The 23,567-nt window shown below is 36.7% G+C and overlaps 2 protein-coding genes across 2 annotated transcripts; one reads left to right on the plus strand and one right to left on the minus strand.

Moving 5' to 3' along the window:
• The first annotated feature begins 15,266 nt into the window (after positions 1–15,266).
• Positions 15,267–19,565, plus strand: LOC110893364. Its single transcript, XM_035981371.1, has 4 exons — positions 15,267–15,475; positions 15,580–15,892; positions 15,996–16,073; positions 19,530–19,565. Exons 1-4 carry the CDS (start codon positions 15,267–15,269, stop codon positions 19,563–19,565), a joined length of 636 nt encoding a protein of 211 aa, XP_035837264.1.
• A 102-nt stretch (positions 19,566–19,667) lies between these two features.
• On the minus strand, positions 19,668–22,005 carry LOC110895718 (iron-sulfur assembly protein IscA, chloroplastic). The gene is made up of 3 exons (XM_022143041.2): positions 21,799–22,005; positions 20,648–20,857; positions 19,668–19,918 (listed from the first exon to the last, which is right to left on the minus strand). Exons 1-3 carry the CDS (start codon positions 21,941–21,943, stop codon positions 19,776–19,778), a joined length of 498 nt encoding a protein of 165 aa, XP_021998733.1. The 5' UTR covers positions 21,944–22,005; the 3' UTR covers positions 19,668–19,775.
• Between the last annotated feature and the right edge of the window lie 1,562 nt (positions 22,006–23,567).

The following is a 23,567-nucleotide window of genomic DNA, read 5'->3' on the forward strand; positions in this document are numbered from 1 at the left end:
AGTAGGTAGTTTAATGGAAGTTAAATGGTAAAATTCTAGTGTTATGAGTAACTTGCATTATGTAATAAGTTTAAGTGTTTGGGAGCCATAACTAGCTCAGAAAAATAAAAAAAAATACTTTTTTTGCAATATTTTAGTGTTCCGGGTAATGTCCGGTTGTTCGGTTAGATACTGTTCCGTTAAAGTGCTATGTTATTCCGTGTAGTGTCTTTTATGCAACTTTTTGTGACACTTTAATTCCCATCACTCGGGAAAGCATACAGAACTATTTAGTAAATTTTCTGCACAAGACTAGTACGTTAACAAGCACATGTAAGTATGTCACAGTAATCAGAAAGCAGTTAAGTAATTCAGCACAGTCATCAAGCACTTTAATTAACATTAATAAATCGTACGGATACATGAAATTTTGAGGGTTGTCACATTCTCCCCCTGTTAAGAAAATTTCGTCCCGAAATTTAGCACGTGTTTACTGAGGAAGCTAATTAAGTTGTGTGGTTTCCTGGTTTTCCTGGGGTGTCACATCATTCCCCCGTTGGTTTGGAATTTCGTCCCGAAATTCTGCAGTAGCTTCAGCCTCAGTAGTGGTTGCACTTTTCTTAAACAATTGGGGATACTTAAGTTTCATTTGGTCTTCTCGTTCCCAGGTATACTCTGAGCCACGACAGGAGTTCCAACGAACTCGAACAAGAGGTATTCTGGTATGCTTGAGAACCTTAACATCTCGATCGGTAATCTCTACTGGTTCCTCAACGAATCGCTGCTGATCGTCGATAGTGAGATCCTTGAGAGGAACTATGAGGGTCTCATCTGACAGACACTTCTTCAGATTCGACACATGGAATACGTTGTGAACTCTGCTGAGTTCTGCCGGTAGATTCAGCTTGTAAGCGACTTTACCAATTTTCTCAATGATTTTGAACGGTCCGACGTAACGCGGATTGAGTTTGCCTCGTTTGCCAAAATGAACTACACCTTTCCAAGGTGAGACTTTGAGTAGCACTCGATCCCCAACCTGGAACTCGAGTGGTTTCCTGCGCTTGTCAGCATAGCTTTTCTGACGGTCACGAGCTGCCGCCATTCATTGTCGTATCTGAGCAATCCTCTCGGTTGTATCTACTACAAGTTCTGGGCCTGTGATTTGACTGTCGCCAACCTCTGCCCAACAAAGAGGTGATCGGCACTTCTGTCCGTACCATGCCTCGAACGGAGCGGCCTGGATACTGGTGTGGTAACTGTTGTTATATGAAAACTCTACTAATGGGAGGTGTTTTTCCCAGCCATTGCCAAAGTCGATTACACATGCCCGAAGCATGTCTTCAAGGGTTTGGATGGTGTGTTCAGATTGCCCATCCGTCTGTGGATGATATGCCGTGCTCATGTCTAATCGAGAACCAAGGGACTTGTGCATTGCTTGCCACAATTCGGATGTAAAACGCGAGTCACGGTCAGAAATGATGGAGGTTGGCACTCCGTGCCTTGATACTACTTCCTTTAGGTAGACGTCTGCTAGAGTGGAAAACTTATCTGTTTCCTTGATAGCCAGAAAACGTGCAGACTTGGTCAGTCGATCCACGATCACCCAAATGGTATCATTTCCGCGTTGAGATCTAGGCAGACTAGTAACGAAATCCATGGAAATTTGCTCCCATTTCCATTTAGGTATCTCTGGTTGTTGTAGGGGGCCTGATGGTTTCTGGTATTCGACCATGACCCTAGCACAAGTCAAGCATTTACTGACGTAGGTTGCTATGTTGGTTTTCATACCAGACCACCAGTATGTAGTCTTTAGGTCGTGGTACATCTTATCCGAACCAGGATGTACTGAGTAACGAGACTTATGCGCTTCATCCATCACAAGTTCGCGTAAGTTTACCATGGAGTGGAACCCAGATGCGCCCGTTTACATAGTAGGCGTCGTCTTCCTTTTGTTCTAACCGTTTCCTTGATCCTCGTAGGGACTCCGCCTTGATGTTCTCTACTTTCAATGCTTCAACCTGAGCATCTCGTATCTGAGTAGGAAGACTAGATTGGATGGTAAGTTGTAATGCTCGCACGCGCTTAGGTGTAGTATCCTTTCGACTAAGGGCGTCGGCCACAACATTGGCTTTGCCCGAGTGGTATTTGACAGTGCATTCATAATCATTCAAGAGCTCGACCCATCAACGTTGTCGCATGTTTAACTCCTTTTGCTTGAAGATATGTTCGAGACTCCTGTGATCGGTGTAAATGGTGCACTTGGTACCGTACAGGTAATGTCTCCATATCTTAAGTGCGAAAACAACTGCTCCCAATTCCAAGTCGTGCGTAGTGTAGTTCCTTTCGTGAACTTTAAGTTGGCGCGATGCGTAGGTAATAACCTTGTCACATTGCATCAACACGCAACCAAGTCCTTGGATGGAAGCGTCGCAATAAACCACAAAATCATCTGTGCCTTCACGCAATGAGAGGATAGGCGCGCTACAAAGTCTGTCTTTTAAGTTCTGAAATGCGGACTCCTGTGCATCACCCCAACGATAGGTGACACCCTTCTGAGTCAGTGAAGTGAGAGGTTGCACAATCTTGGAGAAATCTTTAATGAATCGTCTGTAGTAGCCTGCCAAACCCAAGAATTGGCGGATCTCTTACGGGGTGCAGGCCAGTTCTTGATCGAGTCGACCTTGGATGGATCAACATGAATCCCATCCTTGTTTACCACGTGGCCTAGAAAGTGGACTTCGCGAAGCCAGAAGTCACATTTCGAAAATTTAGCATAGAAGTTCCAAAATAAGCCTCAGGTGTGACAACTGTGTTCTGTAATCATCATATAATGTAAAACAATGTTGATTATCAATAAAACAATGTTTTTTGATGTTATATTATGTGTAATTGTGTTTAATAATTTTACAATATTGATTCGATTCCGATTTCAAGCTTTAAATCACTTTCTGGAAGGTTATACGCAAACCGGTGCGTAAACGCAATCAGTTTAACGCGACGTACACTCCGGAACTGTGACATAAGCTAAACATACCATAAATATCCTCTACATAACTTAGAAATAAGTTTTGAAGGATTCAGTATGGCGAAAACATGTTTATTTGAACTAAAGAACTAATTACGACAAAACTGCGAAACGAACGTTAGTGACCGTCCGGATAATATTTTAAACCCGAAAATAGTCTGTTATGATTAAAATTTATTTTTAATCAGGTCCGTGTTGAAAAATAAATTAAAACGCTTAAAAACGTTATTTTTCAAGTTTAAGTGCGTACCCCGTGTTTCTGCGCAACACAGTGCTTATACTGCAAAACGCAGACAATGCAACAAATCTTGGAATATGCTATGAATATGCTAGGAATATGCCAGGAATATGCTAGGAATATGCTAGGAATATGCCAGGAATATGTTAGGAATATGCTATATGGAAGATCTTATATAATCTACCATTCATCACTTCACTCAACCCTCACTTTCTCTCCCTCCTACAACCGTCCCACCTCTCTCTCTCTCTACATTCATCACCTTCAAGTCTTGTTCTTGAGAATTCAAGCTCATTTCTAGCCCATTTTAAGTTAGTATGAAGATCTAAAGGTGTTCCCAAGATGTTGTCAAGTGAGTACAAGCTTCCTATCATCAAAATCTCATCCCACAACTCACTTGAATCTTGAAGGTATAACACTTAAATTTAAATCATACCTTTGGTTCATAGTTGTTCTTGATGATTTGAAGTTTCTCTTGAATCTTGGGATTTTCACTAAACTTGAAATCTAAAAATGAAATGGGTCTTGTTACAAAAAAAATGGTGATATATATATATATATATATATGTATAACCGTACATATATATGTGTGTGTATGAGTCTTGAAGTTCGATCTTTTTTTTATACTTGTTTATGTTGTTACATGTTCTTGAATGGTGGTAAAAATGCAAGTAGTTGGTGATTTATGTATGATATGTTAAATGCAAAGTACATCAGCAAATAAAGATACATGTTGATTTAAAGCTCAAGAAGTGATAAAAAAAAATGGTTTCAATTGAGATATATTCATGTTTAATTGAAAACGGTAAAATGAGATATATTCATGTTTATTTGCTGATGTTTGCATTTAACATATCATACAAAGTACATCAGCATTTAAATGCAAAGTACATCAGCAAATAAACATGAATACATGTTGAGGGATTGTGTTAACATATAAAAACGCACCCAAAGGTGAGTACATAGTCCCCTATTTTACCGTTTTCAATTGTTTTGGGGTGATTCATATGTATCAAAACGATTTCGATGTTTTAATGATGGTTTCAAAACAAGTAAGATGGTTTATACTAAACTAATAACGATTTCGATAATGTGAACGAATTTGTTGGTTGTAATTACATAACGAACGACATTCATTAGTTTTGGCCGAACCGACCAGTATTAGGTTATGGTACCATAGGATCCGACAAATCCCGTTATCTGACCGCACCCATGGTTATGTGTGGGTTAGGTGGGTAACGACTGAATCTGATGATTTGTTAACTTACCCTTTGGAGGTTTGTTAATGCGAGAACGAGTTGAACGATGAACTAGTCACAAAGGTTTGAATGTTATTAGCGAGACGACCAAAAGTAGTTTTCACAATTAAAAACGAGAACGATTCGTACGAGAACGATCTTGAACGAATGAACGATTTAAACAAATGAACGATGATTTATAACGAGAACGAGTTAAACAATGTCACAAAATGATGTTTACGAAACTATATAAACCATACGAGTTTTATTACGAGAACGATCTACGATTTGGTTTACGAAGACAAATGTTTTGGGTTAAGATTCATGGCATCGAGGTTTATAAATCACAACCAATCTGTTTTGATTTGGTTACTCATTTTACAATACAAACATTTTACAAAATAAGGTTTTCTAATGTCGATTAACAAAGTTGTACGAGTTATTTCGACATGTAAATGAGCCATGAATCTGACACCCTTGCAAAACCTATGTACTCGCCAGCATTTCTTTGCTGACTTTGTTTTTACATATGTTTTAGGTGATGTTGCTTAATGTTGATTGCGAATAGGATGCATGCTCACTTAGGACTGGACGAGGCCTTAGTGATTTAATAACGATGATAGACTATGTTTGACTTGCTTGTTTAACTTTAAGATAATGTTTAATATTTAATAAAATGAAACTCTTTGTATCCATGGTTTGAAACAATAATTCTGTTACAACACTCCCCGACGTTTCCGCCACGATTTGTTGTTTTACGTGGTCGGGGTGTGACATCAGGTGTTGCTCGTGTTCTTCCTGACTCTTCGAATAGATCAGGATGTCGTCGATGAAAACTATGACAGACTTATCCAGGTAAGGTTTGCACACTCGGTTCATGAGATCCATGAAGACCGCATGTGCATTCGTCAATCCAAAAGGCGTAACCAGGAACTCATAATGCCCATAACGAGTCCTGAATGTTGTTTTAGAGATATCCTCGTCTCGGGCTCTCAGTTGATGGTAACCTGACCTCAGGTCAATCTTGGAATAGGAACTTGACCCTTGCAACTAGTCGAATAGGTCATCAATACGTGGGAGAGGATAGCGATTCTTCACGATCACCTTGTTGAGTTCGCGATAGTCAATACACATTCTGAAGGTACCGTCTTTCTTCTTTCCAAATAACACTGGAGCTCCCCAAGGCGAAGAGCTAGGGCGAATAAAACCCTTGTCCAAGAGCTCTTGTAGTTGCGAGGACAGTTCTTCAAGTGGGTTCGGATGTCGTCAAAGAAAATAAGGGACATATCTATCGTGTCTGAGGATCCATATCGGCCGTATTAAGATCAAGGAAAAGTACCTGGGGTATCAACATGTTCATGGCCCAATGCTCACTGAGTAACGTTCATAGAGCGTAACTTGTCCAAGCGAGTGTCCGCGGGGAACACTTTTATGATCGTAGGGTTCAAAAGTATAACGTGTATGGGTGGAGAAACATGAGAAAGGGTAGCCGCAATCGTTGAATAAGCGTTTAATAATCCCTAGTAGGGGTTTACCTGATGTCGAAGGTACAGCTGGTTGTACGCAAGTTGGGTATAGTTAGGATAAAGTATGTCGTCGATCGAATATAGCTGTCACGGGGTTAAATCAATCAGAACAAGAATTCAACATAGCAGCATGATTGTCGTACAAATGTGTAGTGTTAAGATTCACTGAGACTTCCATCAAAAGTCGTCAGACTCGCCCACATGCGAAGGAGGAACAATTCACCTGAATCCATGAACTTAGGTGGGTTTGTGATTCATCAAGGAAGCAACCAAGTTAGGAGGAGTCCCTTGGGTTGTGCGAATGAATCCAAAATACGTCTGCGTAGTCGTGAGGTTCCAAAGGAAAGACGCGAAAATGTGTTCAAGAGAGTATGATCGTATCAACAATACATCACCACCCTCAAGGTTTCAAGGAGTGATCACTAATGATCGGAGATCGAGCCTTCCAAATTCTCTAAGCGAGTGCGTGTTCGTTTTGGTATCTCAACATGGAGTAGCGAGAACGAAATGTCACTGTGGTAAGGGAGTGATGGTTTGATCTAAGCCAATGGTAGAAATTTGGACGTATCATTAATCAATAATCGTGTGTCGGTGTAAGAGCTAGTGCAAAGATCCCGCATATTTAAGAAAAACTATCATGAAATTATAATACGTCTCTTGTAGTGTAAGGTGGGTCAGGTAACGTATAAATTATCGTGTTCACCGGTGGGTTGAGTGATCCATATCTCCGTCCCCAAATGTCCTGAAGACTATTTCACCAGTAATGGTATTCATTCGCTGAGTTGGGTATACGAGAGAGCTAATAAACCATCCAACAGGGTGATAAGGTAGTCCTGTGATCGGTGAAAAATCGTGGTAGGGTTGTTGGCATTTCATTAAATCAGTTGCCAATCAAAGAAACAGGGAATTAATGAGGTTCATGCAAGAATCGAGCGAAAACAGGGGTCCACCAATAACAGAAGAATTCAACCAAGTAATCTGTTGCTTAGAAGCAATTCTAGTAGTGAGGTGTGCGGCATGACACAGATAGGTAGGTTTGTTGCATCATGGTTACGGAAGTACATCACTTGTTCAAAACAGAATTTGGTTGGTAGGGTTGCGAGTTGCAAAACGACAAACGCGTGTAACCGTGGCTGCTTCGTTTCTGGTAACGACGACCGGTGGAGATGACGAGGTTTGTCAACAGGGATGTGTGGGTATAGTTCTCCTAACCCCGAGTTCATTTGTGCCAGGTCTGGTCTTCGTGAATGTTGACGTGCAAACCGAATGTGCGGAGGGTCAAATGGTGACGTCAGGTCGAGATAGCATATGAATAGATAGAACGTATATACGATTGTCGTAGCAGGGTGATGAGAAATCAGAAAGGGGTTTGACCACCACTTGTCAAATAATTAAACAATTGTATGTCATAGAGGACGCAGTAGGGCTAACAGGCAGCATGCTACTATTCTCATTAAACGTACTATAAACAACACATTTCACAAAAGTGATGTCACACCCCGACCGCGTCAAAACAACAAAAACCGCGGCGGAAACGCCGGGGAGTGATGCGACATAATTATTGTTTCAACAACCATGGCAATTAAAGTTATGTATTATTAAGATTAAAATTTACATTGTCTTTAAGTTCAAACTAAAATAACATAATAATTGTCTTTTAAGTCACTAAGGCCCGAGTCCTCCTAAGTGAAGCACAAACACCATCATGCATTAGCCCCTGAAAACACATGTAAAAATAGGTACGTCAGCATAAAAATGCCTGTGAGATACATAGGTTTTGTTTATGCAGATTCATGACTTGTATTTGAAAGAAGTGTTTAATAAAATGTAGTCATGAACCTTGTAAAATTTTTTCTTTTGTAAAACCATGTAAAAATCGATATGAAAATCAAATGATAATAAAAGGACAATGCATGGTTAAATGAATAACCAAGTGAAAGTGAATTTGGATAAAATGTGTACTTTGTAAAAAAAATGTCATGTTCTTGTATAAAATGTTTCATGTCTTGCCCAAGTGATTTATATAACGCAACAATGTATAATACAATAAAAGCACTTATATATAGGAAGTACCAGCGGCGTATCCACCATGCTTTTATCATATAACACATAGCCCCGTTACATAAGTCACTTATCAATAACCAACCAAAATGTCATGTTTAATGTCAAAATGTTTATGTATAAACCATGTATAATGTCATGTGTAATATGTATCATGTATAACCAATGAAATGCATAGCAAGTAGGAGATCATCTACTTAAACTATGTGAAGATGTCAATGTGTAACAAATGTCATGTATGGTGAATAACTAGAAGCTACTCAACCCCATAGAAAATGTACAAAACAATGTTTTTGAATAAACCTAAGTTTAAATCAAATGTTATGTTTTGCAGAAAAGCAATGCTTTATGATTACAAACATTTATGCAGTAATGTTAATCGCATACATTCAAGCCTTGCGATTGTGGCGACAAACCTTTAAACAAATTAAAGGTTCATCTAAAGTTATGTAGTTGGATTCTGTCATTCCCAACTTCCAAACAAACCTAGGGAGTCGGAAACGGGAGTTGTCAATTCCTATGGTACCATTACATAACTCCGAGCGGCGTGATCAATGTTAATGAATGTATTATTGTCCCGATTAAACACACCAAATGTCATAACCAATGTAGCATGTGAAAACCATGTACTAGGAATGCTAAGTAAACATGCCTAGTAGAAATGTTCATGTAAAACAATGTGCTAGCATGCTTGACATACATAGCAAAACACAATTGAAAGCATGTACTATAAGTGTACTAGGTGAAACTAGCATGTTTATGTCATAAAAGCATGAAATGCACGAAAGTAACACGTATGTACATGTGTATCACCCCAAAATATTTGAAAACGGTAAAAGAGAGGAACTATGTACTCACTTGGGATTGCTAATTAGTCTTGAGAATAAGACCAATTTAAGCTCCAAGTATCACGGAATCAACCGGTACCTAGTATAGGTAACTATGTTAACAAATCGGTTCCTAAATCGGGAGATATGATAGAATGAGGTTCTATAAATCAAATGAGTAATTGAACTCATATGGTATAATTTAATAGACCCTACATTCTGATTGGAAAGTCTACCTAAGTGCTTTTGACCCGTTTCGACACATTATGGTAACATAAGCTACTATAAGGCGTCGTTTGCGTAAAACTATGTCCGGATGGTAATCTATGTGCTATGTCAAGTCTTACATGCCCAATTATCCCTAAACATGTTACTAAATCAGATTACTTGTCAAAAATATGTTCACATAGGCAAAATACGGATTTTAGCTTCAAAAGGGCATTTTGGTCATTTCCTATGGGCATACAAGCTAACTAGCAAATGACTAATCAATCCTATGTGATCATAAGGTATAACCTCAATGGTTATTCCCTATGCAACTATGATCACTAACTAAGCTTGGTCGGATCGTAAAGATCGACCAACCGGGTCGGGTTCGGAAGTGTAAGCGGTTGTTTAGACCGCTTAACTTACGACCCTAAACAAGCACAAACTAATAGTGTTGAGTTAAACATGTCAAAACATGTTTAACCTACTGATTTGGTATCAAAACAAAATGTTTTGATACCCTAAAGTAGTTCCGTTGCAAAATGCGTGCTAAAACGCATTTTGACCGAAACTTTGACTCGACACTACACCTAGCTAACGTGGTAATCAGCGGTTATAATCACGAAGGATTATAACTATCGTGATTATAATCACGTTTCAAAGTTCAATTGAACTTTGACTTGACCAATTGATGGTCAAAACCGAAAGTCAAACTGTTGGCCAAACTGTTTGACTTTCTGCACTAACATAAAGAAAAGCAATAAAAGTAATGAAAGAAGCTCACTAAGGGTCCTTGCTATCTTTTCAACAAAGAAGACAAAGTCCCAATCAGCTTAGGAGAGCTCCAAAGCAGGTTGTAGAGAAGAGAAATGAGAAATGAGCAAGGAAATGAGGAAGTGAGCATGGCTATTTATACTTGTGGTGATGCACTAGGATCATTACAAGTGGTTTGTTTGGTCATTAAGCAATAAATCCCAGCCATACACTTGTTACAAGCAGGTTAGAAGCCTTGGGGAAGAGATAAACTTGCTCAACATTCCAAAAAATGCATAAACAGCCCCTGAAGTTACAACAGATTGCTGAAACTGAGTTTCTGGAACTGGGCACACTGACACGGCCCGCGTAAGATATGGGAGGGGGCTTACACGGCCCGCCTGGCCCTCCCAGATCAGCAGAAGTTTGCAAAAATGGCAGTTTAGGTCCCTGCATGTGTTTTGAGCTCATTTTAGGCCTTTTTGACCCCCGTTAAGCCATTTTCAAGGCTCTTCAAGGTCAATAAAGTTTAGAGGACTCAAAATATGCTCAGATAAGTCTTGGATGTCGGCTCGTTTGGTCGTACGGCGCGTTGTTCGTTAAATTACGACGAAACTCAAACGGACGTGTGTACGATCCAAAATGCGCAACGAATGGCGTTTTCGCGTCCGAATCACTAAAATAAAAATATTTTAGTGTGTACAAAAATTTTGGATGTCCAGATGTGGCCAGAACGTAAGATATGCGCGAAAATGCAAACTTACGCCGTTTTTGACACTTTTAGTCCCTGTAAGATCATATAAGCATGTTTTCGCACACCGATCCTATCAAAGCTTATTTCTAAGCCATGTTTAGGTTATTTATGGTATGTTTAACTTATGATTAAATTCTGGACTGTACGGTTCCATACGAAACGGCAGACTTTTGCAAGTTGACGCAAATAGTCCCTGAGAGCGAATAAACTTGTTTTTGCCATACCAAAGCCTTGAAAACTTATTTCTAAGTTATGTAAAGGTTATTTAAGGTATGTTAAGCTTATGATGATGTCCTGGAGTGTTTGTCGCGTTAAACTAATCGTGCTTACGCATCAGTTTGCGTATAACTCTCCAGAAAGTGATATAGAGTTCAAAATCGATCAAAAATCAACACGAGCATCAAATCAAACATAAATGACAAACATTGGGATCAAAACACATTGTTTTATTAATATTGTATTGTTCAGAGTTTGTATAATGATATCACAAGCACAGATGTCACAAGTGATCTAGCAAGTAGGCAATATAAACTTAAATCACATCACCTAAAGTGTTGAGCCTTGCACGTGGAGCGAAGCGTCGTTGTGTATCATTGAGCACTGTACAGGTTATAGTCTTGTTTTGTCAAAAAGCTTTTCCCTTTTTAAAACCAAGTTCACTATAACCAATGGCTCTGATACCAATCTGTCACACCCCCAAAATCCACCATGCGGAGTATCACCGCTTGGAGGCGTGACATGATCAGGATCGAGCCACCAATCATATTGAACAACGTAATTAAGTAAATAAAACCAACCACAATACAATTGGTGACCAAAAGAAAGTAACCAACTTTAAGTTAACAGCGGAAGCATAAGACGTAAAACCAAAACATAAGTTCAATAAGTTCATAAAGTTCAAATGTTAAGCACGGAACATAATAGTCCACATCCCACAACGACCTCCTCCTCGTGCAAGCGTCATAAGCATCTAACGTCCTGTAAGGTATGTAACAACGAGTCAACAAAAAAGTTGAGTGAGTTCATAGTTGGTTGTTTAGTTTTAAGTTGTTCCCGAAAACATGGTTTGTCTTTTGCTGGCTTACTTGCCGTGGGGGTTACCCCATAGTTGATAATATGTTTAACCAGTTCCTTCTTTATTACCCAAACCATATCCATAATCAGTGAGGGCTTCCCCATGTGAACCACTAGACTGTTACCATATCGACTACTAACGAAAGTAAGTTGTGCCCTACGTCAATGTCTATCATCATTGACAGTTTGCCATAGTCCATTAGTACACGCCCGTCCGACTGGCACGGTGTGAGGTTTGTTAAACCTAATAGCGCTATTAAGTAATGACCCGCTCGCCATTGGCCTCGGCCATTAAGTCGATATAAAATGAGGGACTTAATGATAGAGTTTTGTCTAGTAAGTTTTAAGGTTGTTGTCCTACCCAAGGAGGACGAACGTACGTATTCTACCCAAGGAGAATACGCAGGATTAATATTGGCATCATACCCATGGAGGATGGCGGTACATATCCTACCCAAGGAGGATATGTAGGTTCCGTTTTAATTCTTTAACCCATTCCCAACCACCGGGAATCCCATGCCTTAGAAAGTGTGTGAACTCACCTTGGTTTGCTCGGTTAGATTAGTTACTCTAATAATCAGAAATCAAGCACGTCCTAATAAGGTACAGATAACAGTCAGTTTCTCATGCATAACACGTATCCTACGTACGGTTTAGCTACCCATTACTTCTATTACGTACCACACAATTCTAATGTCAAGGTACCTTGTTAAATTATATTATTTTACCCTAAAATAATATAATTATCTCACAAAATAAACAAGTATCCACACAAGTGTTTTAGTATAAAATATATATTCTAAATATATATATTTAACCATTTTACTTGTAAAAATCAACCTCTGATACTTTGTATTTTTGTAACAGAACTCATGGCGAAGTTTATTTTGAAAAACAAAGTTAAAACGTATTTGTGAACACTTGTTAGAAAAATAATTTCTAAGTGTTGGAATTTTTAGAAAATTTCGCCAGAGTTTCCTTTGTAAATGGAGGTGTCCATGCTAATAAGCATATCATTTTCTTTTTCAAAAATCATTCAACAATCAACAATAATTTACCAAGAGCAAACTATTATATTTACAAACCAACATGAACTTGATGTTTCATAAAAACGCGTAGTAACTTGGTATGGCGTTTAGTGGGTTTAGTTACCCTCCAAAGTGTGTCTACTTTATTTAAGAACTCATTCTCGGGATTTTTAGATGTTCACAACTTGTGAACATATTTTACAAAAATATTTATTTTCAACATTTTCATGTGTCACTAGTATCCGTATACTTACTTTATTTCCAAAATAGTGTAAGGATCATGATCTTTACCGTCTTTTAAACTTGGTTTATTTAGGAAAATCATTCACAAGTTTTAGATCTACAAGATTACTAGATCACTTTGTTTGTTATTTTACAAGAAATCATTTTGTTACCAAGTTCATGTCTAAATATGGAGGTGATTCTTTTATGTAAACCCCTAATCACCTCCTAACTTGTTAAATCATGTTTTTAATCATAAGCTAACAAGTTTCATATGATGATCAACAACATATTTCTAGTAATCAACAAGCAAGCATCAACATATACCAAACAACATCATACTAGTATTATTTCGTCATGGTTCATCTTTATGTAAATCTTTGAGGTGGGTCCCTTAGGGGACGGTCATAACAAGGGGGGGGGGGGGGGTTAAATGAAAATTAGATGGTAAGTAGGTAGTTTAGTGGAAGTTAAATGGTAAAATTCTAGTGTTATGAGTAACTTGCATTATGTAATAAGTTTAAGTGTTCGGGAGCCATAACTAGCTCAGAAAAATAAAAAAAAATAATACTTTTTTTTTTTGCAATATTTTAGTGTTCCGGGTAATGTCCGGTTGTTCGGTTAGATACTGTTCCGTTAAAGTGCTATGTTATTTCGTGTAGTGTCTTTTATGCAACTTTTTGTGACACTTTAATTCCCATCACTCGGGAAAGCACACAGGACTATTTAGTAAATTTTCTGCACAAGACTAGTACGTTAACAAGCACATGTAAGTATGTCACAGTAATCAGAAAGCAGTTAAGTAATCAGCACATTCATCAAGCACTTTAATTAACATCAATAATTCGTACGGATACATGAAATTTTGAGGGTTGTCACAATACTTTCTTAAAATGTTCTTCAGGGTCCTAAGATTCAAGCAGGTATTAAAAGTTATCTGATACCTGTTTTTGATGGACAGCTTCAAGAAGATGCTGTTGTGATTCTGTCGAAATTTGGTGTTGGCGAGAATAAAGATTTATATAAAGTAGTAGTGCAACCTTATAAAATCAACTTTTATAGATGCACAACTGTTACTCCTGTGAGAGATTGGCAAGGTGTTGAGTATGGTTTCAACCTCAGAGCTTATGAAGATATTCTTCAAGGAGAGGCGTTAAATGCTTTGAGTGTTGGTAGTGTATATTTTTGTAATCATGTCTTGCTTGTATAATATTAGAGAGTTTTACTTATATTCTTGTATAATGTGATCATATAGATGTTGCTGGATCTGTGATTTGTTGTGGAGATCTTGAAATCTTTGATCGACCTCCAAATGAGACTAAGAAGATGAATTTCGATATTGAAGACTTGGAGTAAGTTGTTGTTTACATGTGCAGTCATGTACTGATCATTGTTTGTATTTAATGACGTTAATAAATAAAATGAAGAATGTTGGTATTTGATGTGGGATCATGGTAATGGTAATAAATGAGATCTATAGTGTTTGTATCTAATGCTGAATCATGGTAATAAATGAGGTCTACAGTTTATTCTTAGTGAATATGTTAGTTAATGATGGCTCATTTGCTACTTTAATAAATGTCATAATTTTCCTTTGATTTTCTGTTTTTATTCATTCAATGTGGTTTTTATATTAGAGATTTGTAAAGAAATGGTCATAAATTAGTTTTTAGTATATCGTCATATGAATATTCTTTTCATGTAGGGGTAAGGTTTTGCGGTGTACTGTGTGGAATGATTATGCTCTGCAGATTAAGGACTTCATTTTTAAAATCCCACCTCATGAGCATGTGATGGCTGTTATACAGCATGGAAAGTGTAAGGAATGGAAAGGTATTTTTGTTACTTTCTGCAAATCATATCTATACTATTTATTTCTGGCAATATAAAGACAGGTATACATTAAATATCTATATACATTTCCATGTAGGTGAATATACTGTTCAAAGTGATAAGTTTGCAACACGAATTTTTCTGAATAAAGAAATTGATGAAGTTAATGAGCTAAGGAGGAGGTAATTTCTCAATGTAATTTCTATTGTATATAGATGTTCAAGTCAAATACTTGGTTTCATGTCATTTGTATACTAATTCTAATCATTTGTGGTATTCAAAAGGCTTATACTGAAGTTTGGACAAGGGAGTGGTTCTACTTCTTAAACAATACTATCGTCTCAGAGTGTTTTTCCATTGCATAAAGAATTTGTAACTGAATGTGTGAAGAAACATGTTGATGAGAAGATAGAAAAGGTTTCACATCTTTGTATATAGTTTGGTTATTTGTTTGGTTTGTCACCTGCATGTTTGCAAGTTCATATATTGTTTTTACAAGAAATGTCTTGTGTTGTGGTTGCGACAATTAAGATTGTGCAAGAAGAGTATGGTTGGTTTTATGCTGCCTGTCGTAAGTGTTTCAAGAAGGTGATGGGTAAAAGTGAATACTTGCAGAATGTTGAAAATGTTTCAGATGATGTTGTTCGATTGCCTGCGACTTCTTTGGTTTGTCCCAAATGTCATAGTGAATGTACATCGATCACCACAAAGTAAGCAATGATGATTATTTAGCGTTATATTTATATAGTAACATTCTAAGACTGATATTTGAATATAGTTTTGCAGTTTACTTAGTTATTTGTGTATATTTCAGGTTCAAGGTGCAAGTCCGGGTGCAGGATGAGAGTGGTGGTGTTTCTTTTGTTATGTTTGATAGAGATGTTCAGAAGCTTCTTGGATTGGCGGCGAGTGACATAAGAGAGAGGCAGGTTAAGGCCAATGATACTGGATTCCCTCATGAGATATTTCGATTGGTTGATAAGAAAGCTGCTTTTAAGATTGTTGTTTCAGAGTTCAATCTTAAAAATGACTATCGTGATTATACTGTCCAAAAAACACGTGATGATCCAGTAATAATTGCTGAGTTGGTTGGTGCAGATGGTAATGGTGATGAAAATACTGATGAGGTAGCATATAAAATTACTCTTTCAATCTATTTATTTTTCTTTTGAGTTTTAAACACTGGATTCTGTACTTTTTTATATGATATCATATATTATGATCCTTTAGGTTACTCAAGAGGTAGCTGACGTTAAAGATGTTAACCTTTCAGAATCTTCCCAGGTGTCTGCTGAACGAACTTCAAGGGTGAGTATTTATTTTTAAAGTATGTTTAGTATGTTTAAAAAGAGTTCATTATTTTATTAAATGAGATCAATAGTTGTTTTGTGATCTGTTGCAAGGATGTTGTTTCTGTTACGGCCGACTCTTCAGCCATTGAAGTTGAAAAGGATTCTTGCGACTTCGTGCCTCGCAAGAGTAAGATGTGCATGTCCACGACATGTGTGGGTCGTGCCCATTGTTGCCGGGTCTCACCCATTCATCGCGTTATCGTTATTTTTAAAATGTATTTTCTATCATATATATTTATATTTTTACTCTCAAATAAATAAATATATATATTGAATTATACGATATGTGTTAAAAATAAATAATATATTTTAACTTATCTTTGTATACGCATTTCTTGTAATATTTTGTGTATTCTTGTCCTTGTATTTGTTTGACCAAGTCAAAGTTGATTTATACTTTTACTAAATAATATTTTCAATATAATTTTAGTATAAATATATCTGTAATTTTTATCAAATGTATATTTAGGCAAGTATATATGTATTTAGGTGTAGACACCTATGTATTTTGTATTTAATATCAAAAATCACTTCTTTTGATTTTATACTTTCCGGAATTTATATTCCTTAAAAATAATATATTTTTAAGGCTTATTTAATATATATATATATATATATATTATATCACACTTATTAAATATATATATATATTTTGCTTCTTCATATATATGTATTTGTCCATATGTCCATAGTCCAAGTGTCCAATATATTTGTTAAAGAGGTATATATAAATATTTTGTATTTTGTCCATAGACCATTTGGGCAAGTATAAGTATTTTTATACTTAGTTGTATTTCGTGGTATTTTTGGGTGTATTTTGTATTTGTATCTTTTGTGTGTATTTTGTAGTTTTTGAACCCTACTTCTATACTAGTACATAATACACATAATATACACATAAACACACAAACTTTGGGTGACCACTAAATATATATAACTTGCCCTAATTATATATATTTATATCCATTTTAATCTTTAAGAAAAACACTATTTTCTTAACTTATATTTTGTATAAAAATTTTGGGAAAAATTATAGCTAAACACTTTGAACACTTTTCTTGTAAAATGTCTTGTAAAAATATATCTTTCAAAGTGTTTAAATTCTATAAAAATTTTGCCATGGTTTCCTCTAAAATTAGAGGTTTTCCCATGTTTATAAACATGTGTTAGTTTTCTTTTAAAATGCAAAAAATCATCCACAACAATCTTGCAAGTAACAATATACAAAATAATCCATACTTTTCATGCTAACAAACTTGAAAGGTCATATGAACTTGTAGTACCTTAGATCTACACTTTTAACATGTGTATCTACTTGAAACAAGTCTTGTTTGCCAAACTTTGTAAACTTTGTAAGAAGTTATTTTTGAAAACTCGTTCATCCACTTTATTTGTGAGTTTATAAACATAAACATATCATTTTAACCATACTTACAAGTTCATATTTCAAGTTTTTCAAGTCTACTAGCATGTTCATCATGGATCTTTCAAGATCCATGTGTATACTTGTTAGATCTACACTTCTAACAAGCATGCATGTCATGGATCTCATCCATATCACAAAATAATCAACTACAACTTCTTAACAACTTCACATAACACCAAAAATCACTTATTTATGTTAGATTTTGTTATTTCTTCATATGTTCATACTTTAAAGTTTAATTTTCTTGATGGTTTAACTTGTACACATATAACCTACTACTAATAAGTATCAAAATGAAGGATTAGAGGACTCACGACTAGGAATATTGGCTAGGAAAGATGCAACAAGAACAAGATGAAGAGAGGATGAAAGTGGTGGTTAAAAGCTCCCTTGAGAGGTCCTTGAGCTTCCAAGACTTGAACCATCCTTAGATGATCTTCATACACCTTTAGGGACCCCTGAAATGGCTTGAAAGTGAACAAAAGATGAAGGTGATTATGGTGGTGGTTTGGCCGAAAGTTAGGGAGAGAGAAGAAGAGAATGGGTTTGAAATGTGGGTGTTTGAATGATGGAATGGTGATAAGATTTCTTGATATAATCCTATGCACACAACTTTACTTTAAGCACCTTATAAACCAACAAGTTTTAAACTAGTTTTAGGAGACAAATGGGAGGCTTATGGGACCCCATTGTAACTGTCCACTTTAGGGGGGGGGGGGGGAGGGGGTTAAGTGGCAAGTTTTGATAGTTTAGGGACTTGGATGTACATTGATGTTTAATTAGGGGTTAAATAGAATTAGGGGTTTTTAAGTGAAACAAAGTGTTTAATGATAATAACTAGCCTTATGATGTCAAAATATGTCTAACAAGTTCATACTTGGTGTTTTGATAGTGTTCGAATAATTGTTCGGTGCTTGTTTCGTTGTCGGTTCGCTAAAAGGTTAAGTTGCGTAACTTATAAGGTATGATATGTTCTTGTGTTTTAATGATATCCCCGATATTTTTTAAGTTGTTTTTTATGTTTATTATTATTTATGGACTCAGTATAATTTTCCGTATTCTGAATCCTGCGGAAAATTGCCATTTAAGGCCCAAAACGGACACTTTTAAAGCTAGTTAAATTTTCCGGAAGGTGTTAACAATAATACTTGTTTTTCCACTTGGGATTTGATATATTTTTTATGTCGGACCTACGTCTAAGTCCTAAATCTACCATTTAGCTGGGTACCGAGGTGGTGCTCACATAGCCTATCTAACCGGTGAGCTTACTAATTGTTTTGACGCATTGTTTAAATTGTTTCAAAATGTGACGAATAAAATGTATGATATGCATGATTTAGATGTATAACATGCAAACATGTAATGATGACATTTAAAACACATAATTGCAGAAAATAAATAATTATCTAATGGTACGAAAGTTACCGGATTGTGTCGTTTGTCACAACACTGGCACCCCCGCTACATACTAAGCTAACCATTATGCTGGCAATACTTTGATTATACAAGAAATACCCATGCGAAACAATTATATATATATATATATATATATATATATATATATATTTGTAATAAATTAACAAGGGATACCCTTTCTACAACTTTTGTTCGGAGACTACGTATTTAACCTTACTCTATTTTTATTATGTTTATACATTATGTTCTTATAAATTTTAAATTTTTAGGGCATTACATAAATAAAACAAACATAAATGGACATAAGAGAACATATCACCGAACATTCACAAAAGCAATAGAACGAAGCGACATTTGTTCGTGTTCATTCATTTAATAAATCAAACATAACTTTTTGTTCGTGTTCATTCTTTTATGAAGCGAACGAACGTAAACGAACTCCGCAAACAGTTTGTTAAAAGTTCGTTCTTCATTTAGTCTGGTGAGCTGGTATTTATCTAAATTTTAATTTTTAATCTGAATTTCTTTTTTTTTTCTTTTTTTTTTTGTCATTGAATTACTTTTTTTTAGCTGTTGCCTACTGCTTTGAAAAAAAGGAATTCTTAATAACTTGTACTAGATGAAGTGGTTGATGATTCCATAGGTCCGGGCAGACTATCTTTAGCTACAAGAAACCATTTCAAGCACATGTTTTGGGTCAAACAGAAGTAAAATAGGGAAGGCAAACGATATTGATTGAATAAAAGTGATTATTTTTTACATATGCAAATGGTTTTACATAGATAGATATGTCTAAAAGTGCAGTCTGTCTGTCTGTCACATCTCTGCAGCAAATGACTTGCCACAACCACATGTTTGTGTAGCATTTGGGTTTTTGAAAGAGAAACCTCCACCAATGAGTGCATCACTAAAGTCCAGTTGCATCCCAAAGATGAAAAGAAGGCTCTTTGGATCACAAACTGCACACAAGTGAACAAAATCAGCATCAAGAATCCAAACAAACAGATGATGGTTCAAAATAACATTATACGATGATGTTCGTTGAACAATCTGACCTCTACTTGTTGCGTCATTAAAACAACTCTTTTTCATCTTATATGAAAAAGAGATTATTTCGAGAGCCAAAAGAACTAAGTACAACTATTGAATACGGAACGTAGAAAATGGACTTCAACTCTGAGTTTCTAAAACATTTAACAAAGGCAAAAAGAGTGGAATCAAAACACTACAGTGGTGTAGGATTTAGGGTGTGCAGTAAAACAAATCATTACAATGGGAAAATAACAAACGTACCTAGTATGATTCCACTCAAAGCATACATAGCATTGCAATGGGAAATTAAATATATATATATTTTTGTAATACAATACTTACAAGAAAAGGCAGAATGTTATAACTTAGAATGGACAAGGAGCACTAAGATCAAATTAAGTATCTAAGGTGAGGCAGCTTGGGTAACAGATCTAAACCACAAAAATAACTTCTTAGTTTCATTTAATAATTATTAGTTTACTTTATATATAATATAATAACCAATGCCTTAAGTTGCCAGTTTGAGGCTATTTGACTGACTGATTTCCCCTTTTAGCTATAATTGTTTGATCTGTCTTTCAGTCAGTGAGAGATATAACATAATCCGTTCAGTGGCATTGCCACCTCTATTTATCAACAATGGTAAAGAAAAATACCAATGAGAAAACCATCATATTCCATAACTGTGTCATCGGGTCTGGTGTTTTCCTTGGTCTCAAATTCCATGCTGTAAGACATGCCGGAGCATCCACCCTGTTTAACACCAATTCTCAAGCATAAATCTTCATTCTTTTCAGATCTCATTTTGTTTAAATGCTTCAAAGCAGTATCAGTTAATGCAATGGCAGGTGCAATTCCTCCAGATGCTACAATACATACATACATACAGGTGGTTTTATTACCAAACAAAAGAGCAATCAAGATATGCAATTAGAAAGAAGAAAGCAACATCCATCCATCCATCCATCCATCATAATTATTATTTGACAGGACCCATTCCAAATATTTGGGTGGGGGTCTACTCTACTCTACACTTAAGAAACCCAACAAGTGTATGTATTTGAATGGAAAAACAGAATTGAAATAGTAATACATCAAGTAACAGAGATAAAAGAAAGTATGGTTGAAATGAAAAAGGCACAACTTCATTCTTACCATACACTCCACCCAAAAACAATACAATCCTGAATTCTGGAAGCCTAAATTTCTAAGCAGCAAGTGTTGTTGTTACAGGATCTAAGACTACCCGGTATGGTGAGCCTCATAATCATCCCCAAGGAATGGGCCGCCACATCACCGCCACGTAAGCGGGGGCCTAAAGGGGATGGACCTCGGGGTGGAGGATGAACCCTTTATATATATATATGTATGTATATAGGTGTGTGTGTGGGAGTGACGGACGTCGAAACCGGCTGTGAGCGGACGGAGAAACGGGCATGGAGACGGCCCCCATACCCACTAGTCTAAGAGGGTAGTTAGCAATCTAGCGGCTTAAAAAGTGCCTCCTCCACTAGGTCAGATCTAAAAAAACCAGTTGATGTACAAAAATATGAGTCTGATCCTTGTGGGCTAACAAGGCATAGGGTGATTGATGTCAGTCACTCAGTCAAAGGGACTGAAAAATCATAGCAGGAAGGCCGGCCGGCCGGCCAAATCCACATTTTTACACCTAACTCATCTGCCCTCCTATTGCTGCTATAAAACCGTCAATTTCTTTCTTTATTTCTTTCTTTCGTTCTTTCACCTTACCAAACTAATTCTATATACACGAAAATCAAACCCCAATATCAAAGTTAGAAACAAATACCTTGTGTTGAAATTGCACCAACTGATAGACTATTTTTACTGCCAAGATTTAGATTAACGCGAGAGGGAAACGAGGCCGATGGTAAACAAGAGCTCGGTGGACGGCAAAGAGAGATGAAAGACGCCGTGGTGAAAGAAAACGCCATTGAAACCCAACAAGTAAAAGTCTGGGTGTCCAGGCAAACTTATATACACCACAATCATATTAAATTATAATCTTGTACAAAATGTGGTCATTTAAAAAAAAAGGAGGTCATGTGCCAAAACGAGCGGATAGAATTCGAGTCAATTATGTAAGGCTTCATTGATCGTTTTACTAAACATACAAATACAAAACAAAGTTGAATCTTAGGTATCAAATGGGGCTATCATGCATCTCTGATCACACACTCTAACTAGGATTTGCTTTATTAGCTTTTAAGTCAATTAAGAATTAGGTTCATTTGTGAATAACATATTTATACTGAACTGTGGAAACTGATCTGGGATTATTAGATATTTTAGTGTAAACGGGATTGACTTGTTGATCAAAGCGAATAATAATACACATCAAGCAAGTTAGGAGGTACGGAGAGTGCACGCATGCTTGTTTGAGTTATTAAAATTCGAAGTGTACGGGCGGAGCCCGTACTCTACGGGGGTTGCCCCTTGGCGGAGGTCCGGCAGCAGCGCCCCTGGGAGTGGGGTCCAAGGGGCGGCAACCCCTGGCTGGGGTCGAAAAACTCTATTTTAATTTAATTCCCTTAATAAAAGTGCGTCAGAAAATTTTATTTTCTAGAAAATACCATAATTTCGAAACATACCCTGGTTCTATTTCTCGAAAATCACACATACCCTGGTTCTATTTCTCGAAAATCAGAGTTGTATCCGATTAAATTATTCGGTGAACCGCCTAAATAATTTGATCTGACAGTGACTATATACGCCTCTCTGATCATCCGGTAATCTGAAAATTCCCCAACAAAGATCAAATTATTTTCTGTGAAGATGGCAAGCAGATCGATGAAGTATATGACAAGCAAGTTTGACAAACTAGAGAAGTTCGAAGAGCAGGACTTCCGAAGATGGCAGAAGAAAATTCACTTTGTTCTCACAACGTTGAAGGTGGTGTACGTGTTGACTATTCCAATCCTGGAGATACGGGAGGGCGATCTGGAGCAAATCAGGAAGAGGTCAAAGTGGGAGAACGACAATTACATATGTCTTGGCCACATTCTGAATGGTATGTGTGATCCCTTATTTGATGTTTATCAAAATGTTGAAACTGCAAAGTTACTGTGAGACACTTTGAAAGCCAAATACATGGCAGAAGATTCTTCTAGTAAGAAGTTTCTTGTCAGTAATTTTAACAATTACAAAATGGTTGATTCAAGATCTGTCATGGAACAATACAATGAATTGTTGCGAATTCTAGGGCAGTATGCCCAACATGACATGAAGATGGATGAATCCATATCGGTTTCAAGTATTATTGACAAGTTACCTCCTTCCTGGAAAGATTTTAAACATAATCTGAAACATCAGAAAGGAGAGTTAACTTTGGTGGAACTTGGAAGCCACTTCAGAATTGAAGAAGGCTTGAGAGCACACGAAAAATTGTTGGTTAATAATGAAAAGAAACAGGCTGGAACGTCGTCTGTGAACATGGTTGAGACGGGTGAATCATCCAAAGGAAACAATAAGTTCAAAGGGAAACGAAAGTTTCAAGAGAATAACAATTCGGGTCAAAACAAAAAGCCGAATTACCCTTGCTGGAAGTGTGGCAAGGTT

This window comes from Helianthus annuus, chromosome 12 (genome assembly GCF_002127325.2).
Source record: "Helianthus annuus cultivar XRQ/B chromosome 12, HanXRQr2.0-SUNRISE, whole genome shotgun sequence".
Lineage (NCBI taxonomy): Eukaryota > Viridiplantae > Streptophyta > Magnoliopsida > Asterales > Asteraceae > Helianthus > Helianthus annuus.

Coding starts and splice junctions, on each gene's coding strand:
- LOC110893364 (XM_035981371.1), top strand. CDS start 15,267: ATGTCTTGTGTTGTGGTTGCGACAATTAAGATTGTGCAAGAAGAGTAT. Junction 15,476..15,579: donor TGTACATCGATCACCACAAA/GTAAGCAATGAT, acceptor TGTATATTTCAG/GTTCAAGGTGCAAGTCCGGG. Junction 15,893..15,995: donor GTGATGAAAATACTGATGAG/GTAGCATATAAA, acceptor ATGATCCTTTAG/GTTACTCAAGAGGTAGCTGA.
- LOC110895718 (XM_022143041.2), bottom strand. CDS start 21,943: ATGGCGTTTTCTTTCACCACGGCGTCTTTCATCTCTCTTTGCCGTCCA. Junction 20,858..21,798: donor TGGTGCAATTTCAACACAAG/GTATTTGTTTCT, acceptor TATGTATTGTAG/CATCTGGAGGAATTGCACCT. Junction 19,919..20,647: donor ATATGATGGTTTTCTCATTG/GTATTTTTCTTT, acceptor ACTTGTGTGCAG/TTTGTGATCCAAAGAGCCTT.